Below are 19,521 nucleotides of genomic sequence, written 5' to 3' on the forward strand. Positions count from 1 at the left end.
ATATACATATATAAATATATATTATAAAAAAGAAACTATTTTCATTTTATAATTCTCTTTTTCTCTCTCTCGTTTTTGTGTATTCAAATAAAGTAAATCTCGGCGCCTTAAGTTCTTCTGCTTTCTGCTTTAAGAAACTTGTTCTACGAAGACTATTAAAAACAAATGAGAAAGTAACCATATAGGACCATTCATGACTTAATTACATTCACTCACTACATTACCTAACTGCTAAAAATCCACTCATTTAAAAGTACCAAGTGGGACGCTTCCTTGACGCTCACTATCTTGTTCCGTCTAAAGTCTTTGGCTGGTGGCAGACGGCGGTGACGTCGGACTGAAAGAAAACTCTGCCAAATAACTGCACTGTAATTGGCCGATTTATCCCAAAGGGCGGTCCCCGCGCTTCTTGCAGTAGCGGATTGGTCGGTACTCCTGTCACTCAATCCTCCCCTGCCTCTGGTCGCACACAGTCAGGTTGATGGAGAGAAGGAGAGGAGAGAGGTAGAGAGGTGTAGCAAACAACGGAAACAACTTTTTCAACATTCAACGTTTTCCTCTGTCGTGCATTTGACTTTGCTCTACTTTGCTTACTTTTCTTTTCTTATTTCACGGCCGTTTCGCTGCTTTGCGGTCAGAGTCGTGTATCCTGGCAACGGGAACAACTACCCTGCGAAGTTTGGATCAAGTGTTACACCTTCAGCCGGAAAGTAAACTGGATATTTACCCGCTTAACTAACGCAACGGACTCTGGGATGCATATGAGCGATTGTGGAAGTATTTCGAACAGTTTGTATTCATATTCAATGCTTACCATTGTAAACCCAGTGTTTAGCGAAACGGGACAGCGCGAGACAATAGTGGTGTGAGCTCGCGAAAGGGGGGGGGTCGATGCCTCGCGGGGGCTTTGTTCTGTTCTGTGTGGTGACCCACCGCGAGCCTGCTGCTGATATCGACTGATTGGCCGTGGATTTAGGAGCGGTTGGTGATTAATAAACGGATTCGGAAGCCGCTGGAACAACCATGGACGTGACTCTGTCCGAGTTACTGGCCACGTTCATGGAGTCACCGCTGGTGGTGTGGGTGAGTGGGAACAGCACGCGCACACAGACAGTTGTGCGACGATGCACACGAGTTGCAGACCCCTGCCTCTGTTTTAACTTTCTCTTTCCTGGTTGTTTCTTTCTCTCTCAGTTCGGTCCATTTGTTTACAATAACTACCTGACTAACCAGTAAAAAAAAACAAGCAGCTTTAACCTCTAATGTAACGTTACCACTCGGCAGTAGTTTGCTCGCTTTTACTAGCGACACATTGATTGGCAATGTTTACATTTCCAGTGTATAAACCTCAGATTTAAGTGATCCATTGAGAGATATCGGTTAGTGCCTCTGGGACTTTCCAAGTGAAGATCTACTAAGGCCTACTAACTGTCAAACAGAAAAACTCTTTCTGTTTCTTCTGCTTCACTGCACTGATGTTCACAGTAATTTCCCCCAGTCGACCCAAATAGTCTCACTTTCTGAATCATTTTAGCTGTCTTGCATGTCCAAGGGGCCAATGTGTTGATCACAAATGTGTGAACACAAAACGTAACATTAAAAGACAGCAAAAAATAGAATTTTTTTTTTACCATTAAACATATTCATTCCCTAGTGCTATAGATGTCAGTGTCTTCAGAGTTTACTTGGGACCCAGTTTAATCTTCCAGCTGGCCAACATGGGATTCCATCCCAGAGTATGACAACTCACAGAGCAGTCAACAGGTTATCTTACTTATTGGTGGTACGTCCTGTTTCTCTGTAACTCCATCATGTTGACCTGACCGGTTGGCCAACCATTGTTTTTCCCCATCTTTGTTGGACTCAGACAAACACAATTAACACAGCCACACCAGTAGAAAGCTGACACATGGAAAGTGACTAGCTGCTACCTGTTTCTCATTCTGTTTTTTTTCTTTATTTGCACCTCCAACGTTAAAGAAATGGCTTTTGTGACCAGAAGGTTGCCGATATAATCTCTATGGTTTTAGGGCATGTCTGGGTGAGGGAGAAAATGAAAGAGTAGTGCTTTCTCCTGTGGGCAGCAGCAGATCAGACTGTGGTTGTACTGGACACCTTCCAGCTGTGTCACTGTGTGAGCATGAGCAGGGCGTTCCTCTAAAAGAGAGAGCATTGCTCTCAGCAAAAACCCCCCTGAATAAATGTAAAAATGTGTTGTCTGTGGCATTTTAATTCCAGTACAGCCGTGAAGTCTATCTTAAAAAATTGCTGACATGCCCATATGTGCATTGTGAGGGTTATTTGTGACTGTAATTGTTCTTGCTGTCGATACTGGCCACGAAGAGATGCCCTCCAAACATAATATCAATGTAATTGATGGGGGGAGGACACAATCCACAGGACTCGTTTTGCGCAAAGATGCATGTTCAGCTGAAGCTAAGACTTTTCAGTACCGAAGATCCTCCTTGTGTTACTACTATTACTACTAAGGAAAAACATCAAGTGTTTATCGAGGGTTCAGTTTATACTTGTTGCTGCGATGTAGTTGACATCTCTTTCTGCCTCTAGGTACGGACGCTGGGTCCTTTGGGTTCATGCGACGAAGCCGGCTCAGAGGAGCGGGTCAACATGTTCATGGAGCTGGTGAATGGCGTCTTTCTGCACAAGATCATGACACACATGTAGGTGACGCCACACAGAGTGAGAGTTCAATGTTCTATTGCATGAGTCAGTGAAAAAAACGTTCTTTGGTGTGCGTTTTTGTATCTCTGGACTGGGTATATGAACGGTAAGTGAGTTAATCCAGCATTTCCTGTGTGTGCCTGTGTAAGTGTGTTCGTGCGACCACATCCTGACTCGCTGGTTTCAGGTTGTAAGCGTCACCGCCAGATGTGCCGAAATCTGCATCAAGGGATCCAGTAGAGAGCAAACGTTTAGATCATTAACAGTCCCTTTAGAACTGAGCGGCCGTCAGTTTGTACTCTGACTCAGGAGTTGCACAGGGTTCAGACAAGTCAGGGTTGTGAATCTCTAGGCACCTCACAAGCCGATTCAGAGGGCTACAATGCGATTATTTTAAACGATCATCGATGCATCTAGATTCATCAAAATGTTTTATTTCTATACGGGATTTATTTCTTCTCACTGTGTGACTTCGTGCTACTTTCAAAACAGCTTATTTGTGATATCCATAATTAAAATGAATTTACTTCCATTATCCTTGCACAACTTACATTAGGGGTGTAAAAGAAAATGTATAAACATTTTATTTATTTTAAGACGGTTGCTCATTGACCATAATTCTTACTGTAAGAGTGACTCAATTACTGGCTTATTGTTAATAAATAAGGGCGAATATTCAAACGGAGACATCGTCGTTCAAGGGAGAGTCGCAATGCATCTAAATCAATTTTTCCCAACACCTCTGGTAAGAGTGTGGTGCAACAACTCTTAACAGATTCAGCTTATGCACGTCCACCAACAATATATCCAGATACAATAAATCAAAAAGCTTACTATGAGTATGCTGTGACAATATCCAGGTTTTGTAAGTATGACCGTTTTTATGCAAACAAAACATGCAAAACTCATGGTAATTAAGGAAGACAGTACCCGGTGTGACCATGTGGCTCATTGATGAACTGAGGAATAAAAGATATCAGGCTTTACACACACACACACACACACACCTTGTTAGTAGGACGCATTCATTGTTGGTTTTGGTCTTTTCATAGGATTTGTTGATGATAACAGATATAGAATATTGTCAGGCTTATCCTTTAATTCTTTCTGGTTTGGACAGACGGCACTAATACTGTCCACAACAATAGTACTGAAGCCTACCTACTTGTGTGGAATCTAAATCTTCTCCCATCCAGACGGCACTCTGTCCCCAATCAGACCACATGTCATATGTTAGTTATTGTCCTCAGAAACAATGATAATCGCGCTATTGTTCTTCACGCACTGAATGTAGGCTAGGCTTACAAGGGGGGGGTGCAGGGGGTTATGGGAAAGTGGGTTACAGAGGAGGAGGCATGAGGAATATTACAGGAAAGCCACTCAGAGATCAGTCAGTCAGAGAACCAGTCATCGGTCAGTCTGTAAACCTATTTTTCTCTCTAACCTTTTAACTGAGCTGGGGCAGAAATTTGCAATTATATTGCAATGTAATGCGGCAATCTTTAATTGACTTTTGGTTTGACTGACTTGTTGACTAGGAAAAAAAAACGTGAAAAAAAAATGTAGCTGTTGTTGAAACATTAGAAAGAGTTAGGAGCTAAAATGGTGTAAGTGAAGTTGAATTGAGTTAGAAGTGTCAGTGGAAGTCCTGAAAGAAACTGGTGCAACTTAAAGTGTATATACCGGGAAAAGAAGTTCTCAGTTGAAGTTTCGGCTGAAGTGGAAGCACCAAAAGCAATTGGAGTACATTGTGAATGATAATGTATGAAATAAATAAAATTGTGAAAGTTTAAAAAGCGGAGGATACAAAGCTCAAGCGTTGGAATCCCCGGGGAGCCGACTTGCCAACAATTTGGCAATTCATGCATGTGGTGTATTGTCAAGTGGTCAGTGAGGTCATATGAAGTTGAAGATCGCCTATTGTAACCTGTGAACATTTTGTATGATTTTTAACTGATCTTAAGATATTTTTTAATCCGTTTCAATTATACAAGCCAATCAATTTTTATCAAAATGGCTACAAATGTAGTCGTGTGAAACACATCTTCATGACAACGATTCATTATTATTATTTTTTTAAAGATTATTTTTTTGGGCTTTTCCGCCTTTAATTTTTGACAGGACAGCTAGGTGAGAAAGAGGAGAGAGAGAGAGAGAGAGGGAGGACACGCAGGAAATCGTCACAGGTCGAAGTCGAACCCTGGACCTCTGCGTCGAGGCAGAAACCTCTCAGTACATGTGCGCCTGCTCTACCCACTGACCCAACCCGGCCACAACGATGAATTATTTTAAAGAAAATCCAGTCCGTCCAAATGCTTGCAATCGGCATGGAGACCGATCATTGCCGCTTGCGTCTATATTTAGAATAGTTTCACCATCAAACGGACGGACGTCATAGTAGGTCAGCCAGACAGCATTACACCCTCTGTTCACATGCAAATCAGTCTGGCACAGGCTGTGATGTGAGCATTACCCTGCACTTGGGGTGTGTGTGTGTGTGTGTGTGTGTGTGTGTGTGTGTGTGGATCTTTGTCTTAAGGGGAAATAAGTAACGTCAATCTAAGTGCTCCTGTGGTTTGTGTGTGTCTCCATAGTGACCCCAGCCCAACCCATCAGAGGCTGAACAAGAATGTGAACAATGATGTGTCGCTTCGCCTTCACAACCTGACTGTTCTCACCAGACACATCAGGACGTACTACCAGGTATGCACACACGATAGGAAACGTTCATGGGTCTAACTGCACCACAGTCGACGAGCAGGATTCCAGATTATCTTTTATTTTTCACGTGTGCAAAAAAAACAAAACTTAACCAAGTAGTATTAGTATATCATCTGCTAATCAATTCCTCCATATTTTGTTTTGTAAATGAAATATCATGTAGAATTTTTACCAATATTACTGAACTATTCCTTGGTTTGAGTCTCTGTCTGAGATTGAGGCCATTAATGCACGTGTTGTGCAGCGGTGTGCGAGTGTTAAATGGCCCATTTTCTATTGTGTTCCCTATGGTGCTAGCATTTTACTGCACGTTTTACACACTCCATTGTGTTTTATCTTATCAAAGGTTATGTGATTGGCCTCTGCAGCGTGACGTCGGGTTGCATATATCCAAAAGTTCCTGTTTCAACTTTTTGCTGCATAGCCACTGCATATTTTCCGGCATCCCCTGTGGTCCCCACTGCCGCAGAACACACTCTACACGCATTCAAATGAACCAGAGGACTCGTAGGGCTTCTCAGTCTGGCTGAGCCGAGTTATAACCCAGCAGTCTGATGTTTATAGAGATCTGGTTATGCTGTTGCAGCCTGGTGTTGTTTTCAGGTTATTCAATGAATTAAATGTTAACTAGCATCGCGCAAACACCATCAACTGCCCTCTGGCGCGGCACTGGTTGGCTGAGATTCTTTCAGACCACTTATTGTGTTGCGTGCTTCTTACCTTGCTTCTAACCTTCTTGTCCTAGAATGCAGGCAAAAGTGAATATATGGTTTCTATATTGTATCAAAGTAGCTTACTTCATGCAAGCAATACACTCCCATCACTGTGTGGGGTTAGAACTCAGGAAGTGTGTGTGTCAACAGGACATGGCTGCAGCTCAGCCAAATCAACTGCATCTGAGCACCTTATCGCTGATTTACACAAAGGACACACTGTGTGCAGACACACACATGCACAAAGCATTTATGTATCCAACCAAGGAGCTCAGATTAGCTTTGAGAGGATGGTCACATTACATCATGGGCCTGGCATCAATACTCAAAATGCTCAAATTAAGGACAGTTCAAAACACACAAGTGTCATTGCCAACACTCCTCTTATGAGGCATTTGTGAAAATGTAATTCCTCTCTCAGAATCAGAATAGTGTATTGATCCCCTCAGGGACATTATTCATTTAGTTGTATCTCTGTAATACTACAACATGTGGTCATGCCAATCATTTAATCCATTTATTTTGTGATGTGAAGTCATTTAAAACACAATTTAAGTTACAATTTCAGTTACAATTACAATACAATTTCAATAAACATATGCGTTTAATGGATCCTAGTGGCCTGAGGGTAGAAGCTTCTCCTGAGTCTCTCAGTGCTGGCCTGGTGTAATCGGTACCTTTCATCTGACCTCAACAGGGAGAAAAGGCTCTTACCCGGGTGGTTTGGATCTTTAATGATTCTCTCAGCCTTTTTTCTTGCAGCGCCTGGTGTGAAAACCCTTGCGGTCCTGTTCGGTGCCGTTTCCGTACCAGGCAGTGATGTTCCCCGCCATGGCGCTTTCAATGATGCAGGAGTAGTGATTGCTCAGTATTTGAGGGCATACCTCAAATACTGAGCAATCACTACTCCTACAAGTCCACATTCATCTCTTTAGTCTTGTTGACATTCACGAGTAGGTTGTTGTCCTGACCTCTACTTCCTTCAGGTAGACCTGTTCATTGTTGTCTGTGATCAGTATTGTTGTTAAGATTATTATTTATCAAGGAATGGACAGAATCACTGACATTTTCTCAAAGTTTGTTTACTTGCAAGTAGAGTCAGTTTTACAGCACTCGCAGCATAAGTACAGAAAATGACTGACTAAAGCCTTCAACAACAGCTTTTTTACGAGTACAATGAAGTCATAATACAGAGTCGATGTCGTCTTCTTTATCTCTGGTTCTCCCCACAAGGTCAGTCAGTGCCTCCCACGTTATCTCATGAGAGTGCCAGCAGTATTTTGGCTTTCTACTATGCAAACAGTTTAATATCAACAGAAAAGTGGAATGTAATCATAATTTTTCTAACAATTGTAGTTTTACATACGGCTGCTCAGAAATCTAATTCTTACCCAGCTAAAGTGTATGACAGTACAGTACAACTCTTAAGGTCACGGTTTATGGAAGAGGCCTGTTATTCATTTTGCTACCAAAGGGAAAGTGTCTCAGATAATACAGAATACTTCAGTATAGCATTGATCATGTGTAGCTGATGCAGATCAGACACAATAAAGACCACGTCTGCTGTCGACTGGTGTGTGTGTGTGTGTGTGTGTGTGTGTGTGTGTGTGTGTGTGTGTGTGTACACAAGTGGGTCATTTTGGGCTGTGTGGGGTTAATCTGTCTGTGATGATTAAGCTCTAACCACAGTCAAATACTCTGGTTTTAACATACACTCAACCACACACATGCACATGGACACACACTTTAAGTCATTGAGTTATGAGCCTCAGAATGGCACTTAGTTTAATTTAGGATCAGCTGCAAGAACAGAACACACACACACACACACACACACACACACACATATACAGCTGTTCATAAGGGGCTAGGCGTTGGCTTTCTCCTAATTAGATGATGTCTCAGCAGACATACAAGCGGGTCCAGTGACTTCTCCCAGTCTCCCCAGAGACTGTGTGTGTGTGTGTGTGTGTGTGTGTGTGTGTGTGTGTGTGTGTGTGTGTGTGTGTGTGTGTGTGTGTGTGTGTAAGGAGGGGGTGTCTCTTACCTCCCTTCTGTTCCCTTTCTGTTGTACAAAGCACAGTAACCTGATATCACTAGCTCTGAATACTAAGCTATTTACTCTTTTCACACTCTTGCTGGGTTTTCCATCTGAGTGTTTCACCCAAATGCTGGAATAAGTAACTGATTCATTGATCAACAGAAAATTCATCAGAAATTTGAGACAAAATAAATAAAAAAAATACCATTTGGTGGTTAGAGCTTCTAAAACCTGAGGGTTACCATTTACATTGTTTAATATAATCAATCGTAAACGGGAAACCTTACAAACCTTACCAAATCCTCAGGGACTGGAGAAGTCATTGGGGAATGTCTGGCATTTTTTTTATCTTGATAAATGACTTTGACAATTTTGACAATCGATTAACTGATTATTTCTGTCAATTGACTAATTGGTTGACTGAATATTTGTTTCAGCTCCAGTTCATAGTATACTAGAGCTGGGCGATATGGAGAAAATCAAATATCACGATACTTTTGACCAAAAACATCAACGTCGATATTGCGGCAATATTGTAGGGTTGACAAATGGTGCTTTCACAAAATACACTTTCCTGTAAAGCAGCCTTTAAAACCAGGAAAAGACAACACTTCTGTCATATTACGATATTCAAAATTTAGGACGATATCTATCCTCCTATATCGATAACGATATAATATTGATATATTGCGCAGCACTAGTATACCTACTTCTTCAGTTATCACTTTATATAATACTCCTTAAAATAGGATACACGTGGCAGTTTAAATTGTGCGCAAATGAACAATGAGCAGTGTATACATTTGGCAATATTTGTTCTGATGTAGACTCTTTTCTCATGTCACACAAGAACACAACTCACAACATGTTAACCATTGAAAATAAGCTTAATTTGACATTAAAACAGATTTCTATGTTAGGGATAGGCGGTCTAGAACTTTCATTAAGGGAACTGGAATTGAGTTTGTTGAACAGTACAAGTATCTGGGAGCCGTCATCGATAAAAACCTGACGTTTGATGTGAATTGTGATGCAGTCTGTAAAAAGGGACAGCAACGTTTGTACTTCCTTAGGAAGTTAAACACTTTTAACGTAGATGGAAAAAGTATGTCCTTATTTTATAAGTCTTTTATTGAATCGGATCTTACCTTTGCCATGGTTGCTTAGTACGGTAACCTGAACATCATGGACAAAAACCATCTCAGCCATATTGTAAAGGTGGCTGGCAAGGTGATAGGTTTCCCACAGTCCCCCTTGATGGTTATCTTTGACCAGCAAGTACTTCGCAAGGCCCGGTCTATACTAGACTGCACAAACCAGCCCCTTCACTCTGAGTTTGTAATATTCCCCTCAGGTCGCAGATTTAGATTACCTCGGTTCAAGACCAATAGGAGTAAAAACTCTGTTGTCCCATGTGCAATAACTCTGCTTAAGTTGCACATGTAATGTAGTACTTTTTTGTTTTGTTTTAAGAGATTGCTCCAGTGGTGATAAATGGTATAAATGGTGTTGTGTGTATTACATACAGGAAACCTTTTTGTACTCATGTCTTTGTATTGTTGCTTTGTCTATTTGTACGTTGCTTGAATGTGTTTCTTTTTTGTCTTTCACTCCTGACTGCATATCAAGTTTCCCATTTGGGATAATAATAATAAAGTGACTGAACTGAACTGTAATAAATAAATTGACACAGACAGTACTACAGTGACAGGACCAAATGACAAAGAAATTAATTGTTGTTATCTTCTTAAATGTAAAGATTTCCTAATTTCTTCTCTCCTCTGTGACAGTAAACTGAATATCTTTAAGTTGTGGACAAAACAAGACATTTGAGGACGTCATCTTGGGCTTTGGGAAACACTGACTTTTTTTTGTACCATTTTCTGATAGATTTTATAGACCAAAAACCAGGAAGGACATTATTCGTTTTTAGAACTTTTTTGGTACTCCTCCTTTCCGACCAGAGAGTCTATGTAATACTTCCACAATGTCTGAGTGTGACAGCTCTCTGGCTCATGTGAAAGAGATTTCATTGTTGTGTAGAAGGCCAACTTAGGCAGAACCCGCCCCTGCTCTCTTTCTTGTGCCCCCTTCCTCTCGCTTTACTCCTCCTTGGTTACCGTGGGAACTGCAGAACAAAACCCTGAGCCTACATGAGATGTTTTGAACTCCATATCCTCTGGCCTACTTCGTACACACACACACACACACACACACACACACACACACACACAATGTTGACCCTGGTCAAACTCGTCGACAGTATTTTATTGCCAGCCACTGTCAGGAACGATTGCTGTTTTGTGTTTTGGAGGTTGCGCCGTGAGATTACTAGAGAGTAGTGATCCCTTTTGTTTTTGATCTAAGTTAATGTACTGTGTGTGTGTTTATATGGCCATCCCCAGTTTTTTGGCAGAGGGGAACAACTGCGGGCTCAGAGAGACAGTGCTAATGTTCCCTTTATTCAATAGAAAACAAGAAAGGAAAGAAAAGGACGCTTCTGGGTGCTTCACAGTGTGATCCGAGTAGCCTTTCCGTCCTGTTTGGTTGTTTTCTCGTCTTCTTTTTGGCCGCAGCGCAGGGCGAGGTCCTGCTCCAAAGCCATGATATTCCTAGAAAAATCAGCAAGTTTGTCATTACTGTGCCTTCACTATGGATCAGAGCTTCTAAGGAGGAGAGGAATGGATTCTGATTTGGATTTTTAAAGTGGTGAGAAAGTTGTGAAACACAGAACTTAGCAGCTTAGTTAAAGTCAGATCTGCTGTTAGCTGCCATCATTTTATTGATCTCGGATTAGAAATGTGAGCCCAGTGCGTTTGTGGGCCATGGATTTAGGCCTTGTGTGTATGTGTGCGTGTCTAAATGGGTCATGTAGCAGGCTGTATTGATCCCTTTTAAGTGTTAGATCCTGTGTTAGAGCCTGCTGGTGATGTTGCTGCAGGAGATTATTTATAGATCATCTGAGCTATCACTAGTGTACACACACACACACACACACACACACACACACAGGGCCCTATCTTTAAGACCGACGCAGTTGTCAATTTCCTGTCCAGCCCCCGCGTCGTTAAAATAGCAAATGCACCTGCGCCCATCTTTGCGCCCATGGGCGTGCTGGTCTTACAGGGAGGTGTGTTCAGGTGCATTCTTGGCGTATTGCTATCTTGAGGCAGCGGGAAGTGATCGCACCATTGACCAACAAAAACCTGGTCTAAAGTCAATAGCGCAGCATTTCATTGTTATTTTAACAGCAAATTAGTAAAATGCGCCTAGGCTTATGCACAGCGCGCGCACACTATGCTTGTTACACACACAGGGAAGCGCAGCAGCACACAAACATGCAAAAGATTACAAATAAAAAGATTACAGTGCAAATCCGCCACCATAATAGCAATGTGCCAAGGTCCAAACGCACTCTAAACTCTGGTTTATTGCATGTTATGCCCAAAACACACCTATGAATTAATGAAGACACTAAGTACAACCCTTTTGAACCATGCGCCTGGCGCACGGTCCCTTTTTTCCACCGTCAAACTAGCAAAAGTGGATCCGTACACGCCCTAAACACACCTGCGCCATGCGCTTCACGCCATGCGCTTAGATCGTTAAAATAGGGCCCTTAAAGTCAAACAGAGTGCATTTTGATCAAAGATTGACATTTACCTTATTCACACTGTTAGTATTTAATTTGTGTACACTGACATAGTGCTTGCAACAAAAAAAAAAAGATACGCAACAGGTCCAGATGGTACTAGAGAGTGTGTGTCTATCTAGCGCATCTACAGTAAACAAAGTGCTAGTTAGCACTGACCTTAGCCATCTTTTTTTCCAAGTAGAAACATCAACCTAAACAAACCATACAGATCTAACTCAACAGAACTTCTCTCTCTTTCCTCCCTATTAAAGATGTGCCGGTATTAAAATAACTTAAAAATGACCTCAGTCTGGAAGCTTACCACATCATCTTCCGTATTCGAGATACTGGTAAAATACGCTGGTAAAATGCTCCGTACACTCTCCTTCCTCACTCTTTCAACTGCGACCAATATTCCGTCAAATCTGTTTGAAAAGTCAGCCTTCAGATCTTTGATAGCTTCGAGAATTGCCATGCACGTCATCGGGCATCGTGTTAGCTTCAGCTTCTCCACTCTCCTAGCTTCAGCTTCCCCACTGTCCTTAGCCATCCAAAGTCTAGTATTTTAGATTTCAGCCTCTTTGTAAGCTTCACTTGATTTTCCTGTTGCAGACGACATCTGAATTTTATTTTTTATTTATTTTTTTAATTATGTTACTTGCTTTATTGTGGTTACAAATTAGGTATATAACAGGGTTTTACTGAAGTTCAGTGGAGGAGAGAAACGCGACTGTGTAGCCATTACCGGAAGAAAGTAAATTTTTTTTTTTTACAGCAGCCAACAGTCATAGTAATGGACTGGAGAACCAAGAACATCTCATCTAAAATGTCAAATGTCATCTCACTGTCTCCTTGAACTCATATTTTAGGTGTTTAGTTATTGGCTATCATTGACTTAATCTGCAATGTGTCTTAATGAAACAAACTTTGTGTCAAAGCGTTCAGACTGACGGTGTGTTTCAGCCGAATTCCCGCTGTGCCTTAAAGACATCTGGTAGCCAGCTCACATGTTTTATTCACTCTGTGTGTGTGTGTGTGTGTGTGTGTGTGTGTGTGTGTGTGTGTGTGAGAGAGAGACTGGCTGGGTCTCTCATTACCCCATGGTGTATAGGCCAGTGTAACAGTATCTGCAGGTATTGCACTACCTCTACACTCGCTACCTCAAAGCTGTCCCTGCAGCTCAGTTCTAACCGTGGTGTAAGCCGATCTTAGCATTTATTTGCCTGGTTAGCAGATGACACTCTAGACCAGAGCTTGATATCTCACAAAGTTGTGACCTAATGTACAGTGGCAGTCTATGAAATGTGAATGGGGTTTCTTTCGAACTCACAACGCAATTTTGATATCTGCGTGCGTGGGAGACTGTGTGCAGGTGTGTTTTTAAGTGTATTATTCCAGCCAGCCCTTCCCTGCTGACAGTCACTTCCCTCATTCCAAATGAGGTACACTAACACACTAACACACCTTTTCCTTTGCCGGGGGTCATCAGCATGTCTCCTTCCATTTGTCCTTTCTGTAAACCTAATGTCTTTCTATGTGACCTTCTTCCCCTGTCATGTTTCCTAATCTCAAAACAACTTGCTTTGGCAGTCAAATGACATGTTTTGGGTAAAGACACTGCACCTCTGTCTCCCCATATGCACTGGTTTCTGTGATAGCATTTGATTTATTAGAGTTAGTAAGATATTTGTTTAAAGTGTATTTTCTCTGCCCTTCTGGACCATTGGATGTGTTTTTGGAGACAGGAGAGGATATTCTGGAATGGAAAGCATTCCCTCCTAGTGGGCTGTTTTTTTCCACACACACACACACACACACACACACACACACACACACACACACACACACACACACACACACACACACACACACACACACACACACACACACACACACACACGACACGTAGGTGCTCAAGTCTGGGTCAGTTGGTGGCTGGACTTTGATTCGTTTCACCTGGTGAAGACCAATATTTAATATGTAACACATTAGATTTTGCCCCACTAGTGGTAAGAATCTTACTTGAAACTATTTTAGAAACTGTTAATGTCAGAGAAAATGTTTGTTTCTGATTTCTTAAAATTAGGGATGGAAATTGATAAGATTGTATACTATTGATACCAATTACCGTTATTGATTCTACTTATCTGCCCGAATTTCTATCGATTCCCTTAGTGATTCCTGCTCAATGTTCTATTTGAAAAAAAACAAGTTTATTTGTTCAATTGTAAAATGTCCCTGATCAGTACATATCTCGATCACAATTCTTTGAAAATGTTGATGTGTTTATGTTAAAAAACGAATATTGGCCCATACATTGTTGTTATTATTATTATTTTTTTTTTCATTCTCGAATATGGATATCAGCCTCAAGAACCCAGTGGCTTTCAGGTCTAATACTATTTCATTGTGCTTTTGCGACAAGGACCCAACTTAATGCTTTAGTTGCCTGCCGGTTGGCTTCTGATGGACGGGTGTCTAGTGCTCTGCAGTGCTTGTTGTCAGTAACACTGCCTTTTGTATGGTTATCATTATGACCATAAAATTGAAAATGTTTGTTCTTTTTTTCCATGTCCCACCAACCTCATCGTCTCTGCAACAGGAGCACTTACAGCAGTTAATAGTCATGCCCCTTCCTAACATCCTCTGCATCGCCAAGGATCCAATATCAGGTAACACACTTCCACACATCATAAACCCTAACACGAATGCAGTGCTACATATTTCCACTTCCTCCTTGTCTGTGCTTGTCTGTGTAAAAAACACTCACTTATGCCCCCACTGTGTGTTAGGATGGTCCCCTTTTATTTGGGTGGCTACCATCCTATTTATATGTTTACATTCACCACAATTGTGAGTAGTTATTTCCTTCCCTTTAATCCCAGGACTTAATACTGGTCTCAGTTCCCAAGGCCTGTACTTAGTTAAAAGAAATGCATGCATATTTATTTTTAGAATAGAAATAAGGGCTACTGCAAAGTATTCACACTTCAAAAATGATTCAATGTGTGCAGGCAATGAGCACCAATAAATAATATATAAATGTTTAAAGTCTACTTTGAGATAGTCACTGTGGCAGATGTAGCAGTATACAGATTAAAGGTGTCGATATTCGCTGCATCTTCGCAGAGTTCAAAGCTGTTCTGTTGCTGTTAAATTGTGACTAAATGAAATAACAATAGAGAGTTTGTAGTAGTCAGCAGTGAAACGTTAGCTGTAGCATAGTATGCTGTAACACTGCCTGATGTACGGAACAGTCTCAATCACCATCAACCTATAGATTATTTCTTCAAACGTTATATTCAAAGACCTGCTGTGTGACTTCTATTCAACTTTTTTCTTGAAGGGACTTTTCATTTGCACTTTTATTCGGCAGTATCGTGGTTTCTTGGATTTGAAGCGCTTTGTGCTCTGTACTCTTCTCCAAAAAGTGTTAAATGTTAGCATGTACAGTACGTCTCTGTGTTTTGTTTCCTCCAGCTAAGAGCATGGAGGAGCTGAAAAGACTTTTGTTGCTGCTACTAGGCTGTGCTGTCCAGGTAACACACACACACACACACACACACACACACACACACACACACACACACGCCCAAACACAGCAGCTTACTGTACCACCCAGTCTCACAGCAGGAAGTGTATTTGTGTCTCTTTAGTTTTGCATGTCTGAGCACAGCCGTTCGGTGTGCCTGCTGATAAGGTGCAGGGTGGGACTGCAGGATCAAAATGCATGTGGAGTTGCATCAATGGTTTCTATACAATGGTTTATATATACAGTAATAACCATTAGAATTATGGTACTATATTATAAAAAATGTTGGGTACTGGTCGGCACAGTTTGATGGTTTGAGAGCTTTGCCCGAGGGCACTATAACAAATGTAATTGTATAAGTACATGTAAGTAAATATTTGTATACTTTATTTAAGTTAACACGTTTATTTTGAAATCTGTTATTTTCAAATTAATTTCATTCAAGAATCAGCCAGATGTGGCGAGTGAAGAGTTATTTGGGTTAGCTGTAATTAAAGAGGAGGGGCTAGTCATGTGGGAGGTCGGGCGCAGGTGGTTTCTCTGTCTGTGTGTTAGTGCGTTCAGCTCTTTGTTGTCTCTCTTTTTTTTCACCTCTCCCATGGCTCTGAACCCACAAAAGTGTTTTTTTTTTCTTCTTCATTTTGCTTCATTTTTTCATCTGCATGTGGCTGTCCAGTTTCTCCCTTTATCACTCCCTCCTTCCTACTTTCCCTCCCTTCCCTCCTTTTGTCTCCCACCCTACCTGTACTGGTTCTACTGGTTACAGGAAAGAGGCCGCGAGTCCATACAGATGGAGGATGAATGAATGAGTGAATGAATGAATTTATTGGTCGTAACCAAAGGGTAGGGTCAGAAGCTTCAGCTTGTATCAGACCCCCCCCTCACATTTTTAAGAGTAACAAACAAATTGTCAAGGAAAAATTGACAAGACAAGAAAGATAAAATAACAAAAACAAAACAAAAAACTACAGAACACATATACACTTACCCAGATAACTTTCTACATACATGCATACATAGTGTGTTTGCATATGCATGCATGCACTTATATATATATATATATACATACATACATTACATACATACACGCCTACATATATCCATAAGGCTCAGTACTTATATACAGTACATTGCCACCATAAGGTGAGTAATGTTCTAAATAATGATGATAACCATAATTATAATAGTGATGTTCATCATGGGGGTGGATAAAGCTAAAAGAAAATGGTGTTGATGTTGTACAAAATAACACTATTCCACCCCAGCAGGGGCAACATAGAAAACCCAACCACAACTGTATTAAAATCTGTTGTGCTATCATAATTTCCTGCTCTGTGTGTGTATGTGTGTGTGTCACCATGGTGTGGGCTGATTATACAACATGATGGATTTAAAAAAAAAAAAACGATTAAAGCCGAACTGTGTGTGTGTTTGTCAGTGTGAGCGTAAGGAGGAGATGATAGAGAAGATCAAGCTGCTGGACATTGAGACCCAAGCTGCCATCGTCTCCCACATCCAGGAGGTCAGTAGAGCACAATGTTAGCCTATAATAGAAACATATACATACATACATATAACCTATACGACATATAACATTTACCAGTGATAAATGTAGATCACTATTTTAAATATTTGTTGTGGAGTTTTCCCAACTTCACTGAAATCATCACTGAACATGAATTATAAAGACTAGCAGGACAATGACAAATACAAAACATAACATCACTTTTTCTGGGGCTTTCAACCACACCTCACAGTCTTCATCAGTGGATGGAGTTTGCTCAGTTGTAATGGAAACGATTCAGTTGTCATTCTGTACGTAAATACGTACAGAATTGAATGATGAATGTCCTCTTTGAGCTTTTTCTGGCTGTTCACTGACTCCAGCAGTAATCAATACAAAGACTATCCATTTTGTTATGAATGTGGTTTTTAGACCGCTTGCTTATTTACTTCCGTCCAGCCATATCAGGTCAGCCCTTTACTTCTGGGACTTTATCTGCTGGATGAATGTGATGATGAAGTCATGCTAGTGATGCTACCATGCTAGTAAACGTCTCCAGCACCACGGACACTTTGAAGAGTCTGTCATTACTCGCTCTGTGGACAAGCATTGTTCAAACTCATAGAACTTTGTTGTTTTAAATTCCTGTTAAGATCCCGAGGTTTCCAAAGGTTTCAAACAAATCGAGCCAAATCAAGCAGTAATGACTGTGAAAAATGTAAGTCGTTTAAAATGTTCCATTGAATCTAAATTCTAAATCTAAATTGTTTTAATATTTGTCTTTTTATTTGTGCATATAAAATAAAAAATATACAACAACAACAGATAATACACAGGTGGAATGAAACAAACCCTGAGAACTTGTTAGAGGAACCTACATACAACTGTACATGCTTGCCACCAATTTACAAATGAACATGCATATTCATACCAGTAAATAAAATAAAGTGCTAGAATGAGCACTGAATATGCTGTATGTGCATGGAGGAAGCCACTGTATACTATACTACGGTATACAACCTAACTTGTGCTGTATTTTGCAACATTATATTATGTTTGTGTGTCTGTTGCAGGTGACCCATAACCAGCTGAATGTTCTTGACCTGTCCTGGCTGGAGGAAGGATCAGAGCTCACACACGAAGAGCTAGAACCTGTGTCCCGCAACATGGCTGCATCGCTACAGCAACTGATTGACCAGAGAGACAAAGCCAGTGAGGTAATAATAAAAAATAACAACCACTGCCAGGCTGATATTGGTATTGTATTTATAATATCAGAACATAAGATATACAGTAAGTATATACCATATAAGATAAGACTAAGAATATTTAATACACTTAAAATCTCTATTAAAAATCAAAGACCAATCATTATTGTCTACTTGTTATATGTTGGATATGATCCAGTAAGTTTGGTTACATAAGTTTGATTATTGTGATTGAAGTCCAATTTGTAGTGTTAAATTATGTAATACTGTTTTAGAGGATTTTTCACTTGAACACACTAATACATACATTTATGTAGCGAAATTGGTCCAATTTAAAGAAGAAAGTTGGCAGTCTGTCCATAGTATTATTTTAATGAGAAAACCAAGAATGAAATGGGAATTCAGCAGAAACTCTTCTGCCCTTCAGGTGATTGTGAATCTGACCCAGGAGAGGGACTACCTGTCCAGTCAACAGCCCCAGGAAGGGTTCAGGAACCTGGGCATGAGCAGCCCAGAGCGTGGGCAGAGTTCTGGAGGCGTGGGAGTGAATAACGGTGGATCGGCTGTGTCTGGGCTCACCAAAGAGGAGAAGCAGCATCTGTCTGTGGAGCTTGCGGATACCAAAGCCAAGCTCCGCAGATACAGACAAGAACTGTAAGTCTTTTACAACTTTTTCGAAACCTGAGTGCCCAAGAACGTAAACGCAACCTATCAAATTATTTCAAGCTGCTCTAATTTTTGTTCACATTGGATCATATGTCATATAACATACAGTATGTCACTAATAATTTGAAAGGTCATAGTGACGACAAACAGAAACCAATCTTTTCCATGTGGCTAAAAGCTGAACTGTGTTGATACAAGCAGCAGCTGGAACTCATTAAATATCCAACATAGCTTATTATGCTGTCTAGTTCTGATAGATCTACAATGTAATCACATAGGGGATCCATCAATTTGCAGATAAACCATACACTCCCACTTTACACACAGCAACTGGAAGTCATTCTGCAGAATATACTGTCTACTAGCTATATTAAAGACCTACAGTTAAGTCTGTAAGTTTCTACATTGTCATTACTGTTAGTTAGTAGTTACTATCAGCCTATCTACACATTACCAGGGTGTGTGGCTGACTATACAACAAGATGGATTATAAAAAAAAAAGGTGTGTGTGTGTGTGTCCAGGGAGGAGAAGACAGAGCAGCTGATGGATTCAAAACATGAAGTGGAGCGACTGGATCAGGAGTTACAGAGACAGAAACAAGAGGTCAGGACCCATTTATAAGGACAATTATGAAAAAACCCAGAAGAAAAGCAGTTTGGACTTCATGGTTTATTTCTAAAGGCTGTTTATGCTTCTGCGTCAACTCCACGCTGTAGCTACGCCGTCGCTCCTACGGCATCATGACCCTTTCGGAGTTCTGCGTCGGGGTTGCTTTGTATCGCGGTGCATTCCACCACCATACCACTAGGGGGTGATAAG

The 19,521-nt window shown here is 40.9% G+C and overlaps 1 protein-coding gene across 3 annotated transcripts in view; it reads left to right on the top strand.

The window, feature by feature from the left end:
- Nucleotides 1-460: 460 nt before the first annotated feature.
- ccdc88c (coiled-coil and HOOK domain protein 88C) overlaps nt 461-19,521 on the top strand; it is a 46,897-nt gene continuing 27,836 nt past the window's right edge. For all 3 annotated transcript variants that reach the window (XM_078277800.1, XM_078277801.1, XM_078277803.1), the window contains exons 1-9: nt 461-1,083; nt 2,569-2,681; nt 5,277-5,385; nt 14,394-14,463; nt 15,272-15,330; nt 16,762-16,845; nt 17,901-18,044; nt 18,463-18,689; nt 19,224-19,305. In XM_078277800.1, coding sequence (XP_078133926.1) covers nt 1,024-1,083; nt 2,569-2,681; nt 5,277-5,385; nt 14,394-14,463; nt 15,272-15,330; nt 16,762-16,845; nt 17,901-18,044; nt 18,463-18,689; nt 19,224-19,305 — 948 coding nt within the window. In that variant the 5' untranslated portion in view covers nt 461-1,023. The remainder of the gene's footprint in view (nt 1,084-2,568; nt 2,682-5,276; nt 5,386-14,393; nt 14,464-15,271; nt 15,331-16,761; nt 16,846-17,900; nt 18,045-18,462; nt 18,690-19,223; nt 19,306-19,521) is intronic.

Source organism: Sander vitreus, chromosome 20 (genome assembly GCF_031162955.1).
Source record: "Sander vitreus isolate 19-12246 chromosome 20, sanVit1, whole genome shotgun sequence".
Lineage (NCBI taxonomy): Eukaryota > Metazoa > Chordata > Actinopteri > Perciformes > Percidae > Sander > Sander vitreus.